The sequence below is a fragment of the Sinocyclocheilus rhinocerous genome, unplaced genomic scaffold (genome assembly GCF_001515625.1).
Source record: "Sinocyclocheilus rhinocerous isolate Xijiao unplaced genomic scaffold, SAMN03320098_v1.1 scaffold72, whole genome shotgun sequence".
Taxonomy (NCBI): domain Eukaryota; kingdom Metazoa; phylum Chordata; class Actinopteri; order Cypriniformes; family Cyprinidae; genus Sinocyclocheilus; species Sinocyclocheilus rhinocerous.
This window is the reverse complement of record NW_015628351.1, coordinates 2990664-2995823: the sequence shown is the minus strand read 5'-3', so window position 1 is coordinate 2995823 and position 5160 is coordinate 2990664. Positions and strand designations below refer to the sequence as shown.

Genomic DNA, 5160 nt, shown 5'->3' with positions numbered 1-5160 from the left:
CCGTGCGCGCGCACAAAGACAGTTGGACATAGTGGTGTATTAGAGGTAAAAAATGATATGAATACTGTTCGGTTTCTGGCACAAACCGATCGTTTCGTGTCTTAGGACATCAATGTGTCGTCACGAGCTGCAGGGTTTAATTTGGTTTTGTTTGTGATGTTTTTTTTTTACTCTCAAAGCCGTGATTCCCATTCACCTCCATTATAAGACTGACAGACTGCAACGTGTTAAAAAGCTTCGTTTGTGTTAAACTGAAGAAACAAAGTCACCTACATCTTGGATGCCCTGGGGCTAAGCAGATAAACATCAAATTTTCATTTTTGGGTGAACTATCCCTTTAATGCCATTATAAAGCTTGGAAGAGCCAGGACATTTTAAAATGTAACTCTGATTGTATTTGCTATAAACTAAAATAAAAAGAAATTTAAGCTAAAAAGAAATATAAAAAATGACAAAAGCAATTAACAAAACGATTAAAATTTAAACTAAAATATAAAAATAAAGATCATTTAAATATTAATAAATACTATAATATTATATAAACAATACCAGAATAAACAGATTTATATATTCTAATGTATTTTCTTTATATTATCATTATTATGCATGCAGTTTTTATGATTTAATATTAATTTAGATGATTAATTGATGTATAGAATATTTGCATTTTTACTTTTAAGAATTATTACTGTGCAATATTGCTTAAGTGTGTTATGGTATGTTTTTGTAGAATAAGGGAGGTCAGTTTTTCTGTTCCAGTTTTTTGTTAAATCAGCGCATGACAGATCAAGTCTGCAATATGTTTTATTCACATTCTCATGCATTCTTGTATAGGAAGTGTCTGACTTGGACACTAAAATCCAGGAGAAAGCCATGAAGGTTGATATGGACATCTGCAGGCGCATCGATATCACAGCCAAGCTTTGTGACGTGGCACAGCAGAGGAACTCTGAAGACATGAGCAAGATACTGCACGGCAGCCCATCCAGAGCTCCTCCTGAACAGAAAGGGGTACAGAAACTTTCACTCGCAACAGAATCTAATAATACCATCCATTCTACTGCAGCTGTGCTCCGGTAATGATGCATAGTTTCAATACAACATTCAATAATGTGCTAATTTGGAGTACAGATTTGATTTGCATTACATGGAGTTTATATAACAGCTTATCATGCGATTCAAATCTTTCAGAAGGATATGTGTGTGTGTTGTAGGGAATGGCAGTATGCAGGAGGAAGGAGTATAAGGGTGAATCAGAGGAGCAGAGTGTGGAGACTGATGGTGATTCTGGTCAAAAGGAGGAGGATGTGCCTGGTTCTCTCAACATCACTGATGAGATGAAGAGGATGCTCAACCAGCTGTGAGTCCTCATAGCCATTAGAGGGCATCTTCTGATGCTTTTTTTTGTGTGTGTGTGTGTGTGTGTGTGTGTGTGTGTTTATCAAGTCTGAAATATGTTTTATTCACATTCTCATGCATTCTTGTATAGGAAGTGTCTGACTTGGAAACTAAAATCCAGGAGAAAGCCAATCCAAAAATAAATAAATAATTTTTTTACCACAAATATTGTACACAAACACAAAACTAAATATCAGCATTTTTGTTGTTGTTTAACAAATCTTGTGTATTACTGTAAGTGGGAAACATGCTACAAAAGTCTATCAATATAATATAATATAATATAATATAATATGCATGTTAATAATAATAATAATAATAAATTTTAAAAATTAGTTTCAGTTTTAATAAACAACATGCATATTATTTTGTTAATATGCATGTTGTTTTCTGTAATTGAAATAAAGCTGAGAAAAAAAATAGAAATATTAGATTAAAACCATTAACCTAAATGAAAATTAGACTTGGTGACTAAGTGAAATAAATTAGTTTAAGTCAAAGTAATACATTTACTAAAACCAACAGAAATAAAATATTATATATAAAATAGAAAGTAGAAAATATAAAAAAGAAGAAAAATGACAAAACCACGTAACTAAATAATTCAAATTTAAACAAAATTAAAATGAAAATAAAAAAAATAAAAGCCAATTCAAAATATGAATAAACGCTATAATAAATCTCAGCATTTTGTTGTTTAAGAAATATTGGCTTGCTTGTTGTATGATCACTTACTGCCATCTAGTGTTCATATGGTGAACATGCTCATTTTGTGTGCTGTATATTTTCCTATTTAAATAAGAGCTTTTATTATCTATTTGTTGTTTTACTATTGACTCTTCTTACTTTAATAATCTCTTTAATAAAAGCTGGTTATTGGCATGTTTTCCTTGTTCATTATATTTATTCTTCCCTTATGTATATAGTCTTTTGTTTAAACTCTTTTAGATTGTGGATCTGTTGATTTTCCTTTTCTTTTCTTCTCTTTATGTCTCCTTTTTTCCTCTCTTTACTCTTCCACATCTGTGTTTGCTGCCTGTCTTGTGCGCAGAGGTTGCTCAGCTAATTGGTTTGTTGGCAGGCGGGAAACGTTCGAGTTTGACGATGACTGTGACAGTCTGGCGTGGGAGGAGACGGAGGAGACGCTTCTGCTTTGGGAGGATTTCAGTAACTATAACAGTCTGAACCTCGCCACCACCGCAGCATCCTGCACATCTGACTCTCATGGAGAGACACATGAGCAGGTACCTCACCAAGTCACCCCTCTCCATTAGCAACCAAGTGCCAGAGGTATAAAATGTAAAGAAAAACATATTGTCTACATATGGCAACAATGCTCTGAGGAATTATTTTAAAGGAACTGAATACAGTAGGCAAAAATGCTGTTAATGCTCACTCACAAGCACCACGCAAAATACAGCATGATATAAATATGTTGCTAAGCTATAAACAATACAATACTTAATCATAAAAAAAATAACACACATATATTGAATAAAAAACTACCGTTAATTATCTCAATTTGATTTTCTGTTTTCTCTTGCTATTTTTTGATACATGTATTTTTAAATATTCAATTATAAATTAATTAAAATATATACATAAATGTAATATAATTTTCACTATATTTAATTAGATATGCATTTGTATGTACTATTTGTAAGTGTGTTTAAAATGCTTACAAAATATATATTTTTAATCCATCGACTTGTCGCAATCTATTTTAGGTTCGTCTCAGTGCTAGGTACACTAGCATTCAAAAGTAAAAATGGCAGTAAAGACATGTTACAGCGCAGTAATGTTACAAAAAGTTTCTATATCAAATAAATGCTGTTCTTTTAAACTTTCTATTCTTAAAAGAATCCTGAAATGTATCCCTGTTCTCACTCAAATATTAAGCAGCACTCTTTTAACATTGATAATAATAAGAAATGTTTCTTGAGCATCAAATCAGCATATTAGAATGATTTCTGAAAGATCATGTGACACTGAAGACTGGAGTAATGATACTGAAAAATCAGCTTTGACATCACAAGAATAAATTACACTTTAAAATATATTAAAATGGAAAAAGTTATTTCAAATGGTAATAATATTTCACAATATTACTGTTTTTACTGTATTTTTAATCAAATAAATGCAGCCTTGATGAGCATGAAATTCAAATTTGATTTTTGATTTTTGAACAGTTCTTACTGGCTATAAAATTGAGAATGCATATTGACTTACATAAAATATTGCATAATGCAATAATACATTTAACATTTATATGTTGTCCTGCCAGGATCGAAGTCTAGGAAGCCTCATAAATGAAACCGAGTCCCTCTTTAAGACCAGAGAGCAGGAGTACCAGGACACCATCGGTCAGATTGAGGTGAGAGAACATTTGTGAATAACATGTTTCAGCCAATATTAGTTCATGATTTAAACGCCATCTTCCTCCTGCAGCTGGAATTGACCACAGCCAAGAATGACATGAACAGACACCTGCATGAGTACATGGAGATGTGCAGTATGAAGAGAGGGCTGGACGTACAGATGGAGACCTGCCGGAGGCTCATCCAAAGCACAGCCACCACCGGCAGGTTGGTTTGAACTGTCTATGTCATCTGCACTAACCAGTATGTTTCTACACAGAAGGTTTTTAATAATTTATGCTAATTTTTCCTTGCAGACAATCGCCCTCCCTCAGCTCTGTGGCCAGCAGTGATTCAGGAAACACCGATGACATCCAGGACGAGCTGGAGCCTGATGGTGCGAGAGATGGAGAGAAAGAAGGGGCGGAAGAGATGAATGGAGAGGTTAGATGATGATCAGCCCTTCATCATTCTGGTTTCTCTGCTTCTTTGTGAACCAGTCACTCTTTTACGTGTCTGGTGACTTTTTCTTACACAAGTATTGGTGCTTTATATGCTGTCTTAGAGCAGGACTTGCGGTTCCCTCTTCATCAGCACTGCCAAGGCATGGCTCCATAGTCTTCCTCAAGCTTTAACTGAGGTCACACACTTTATAATATGATGAATACCATATATAACAATGCATACTAAAATATATAAATAATACGATATTTTATTATATAATATTATGGTATATTTATTAAATACACAATTTCTGCTATCTACGAATATTGCTCATTTGTTAACATTAATCTGAAAGGCAAATTACACAACCACAATCAGTTTAAATAACAGATTAAAACACATTATAAAGGAAAGTATCACTCTACATCGAGCTCTGGAATAAGTTCAGGCTTTTAACGTCACAATAGTCAATAGATCAGCCATGCAGTATGCTTCCCAAAAATATCTCTGCTCCGAGTCAGTTCAGATGTTTTCACCACATGCAATTGTTGCCGAACTAAACCACTGTGCACTAAGATCTATGCAATAATCTGGACTGGACTGGCGTTGTATTCTGTGATTCTCTTTGCTGAGGTGATTCTCCTTAAGTGCAGTTTTTCCCTTGTTTCTTTGTATTGGCTCTTTCAGTGTTGGAGAGTAGCAGTAAAACCCAAACTCGTGTGCCTACAAATATGCTGTATACAGTGTCTTAGTTGCCTTATATTTTTCTCTGAATATTTTGAGGACATGCTTTTGCTCTGTTACTGTATACACCATTAAATCCTCAAACATATCGTATCCCTGATGACGTCAACTTTATGTCTAAGATGTTAAATGGTGTGAAATAAGGTTTTGGATGATCTCAAGATTTGGAAGCCATACAGTACATATATCTGTCCTCAGGTGTTGGGAGGTTTGGTCA

At 34.1% G+C, this 5160-nt stretch overlaps 1 protein-coding gene across 2 annotated transcripts in view; it reads left to right on the top strand.

Annotated features, from left to right (window-relative positions):
• The window catches only part of LOC107737575 (intermediate filament family orphan 2-like), a 21678-nt gene extending 17247 nt beyond the window's left edge, over positions 1-4431 (top strand). Inside the window, exons 4-9 of one of the 2 annotated variants that reach the window (XM_016549113.1) lie at positions 835-1011; positions 1215-1360; positions 2480-2642; positions 3683-3772; positions 3847-3983; positions 4073-4431. In XM_016549113.1, the coding sequence (XP_016404599.1) occupies positions 835-1011; positions 1215-1360; positions 2480-2642; positions 3683-3772; positions 3847-3983; positions 4073-4208 (849 nt within the window). In that variant the 3' untranslated portion in view covers positions 4209-4431. Of the gene's footprint in view, positions 1-834; positions 1012-1214; positions 1361-2449; positions 2643-3682; positions 3773-3846; positions 3984-4072 lie in introns of both variants that reach the window. The other variant, XM_016549112.1, reaches the window with a different exon arrangement.
• The last annotated feature ends 729 nt before the right edge of the window (positions 4432-5160 follow it).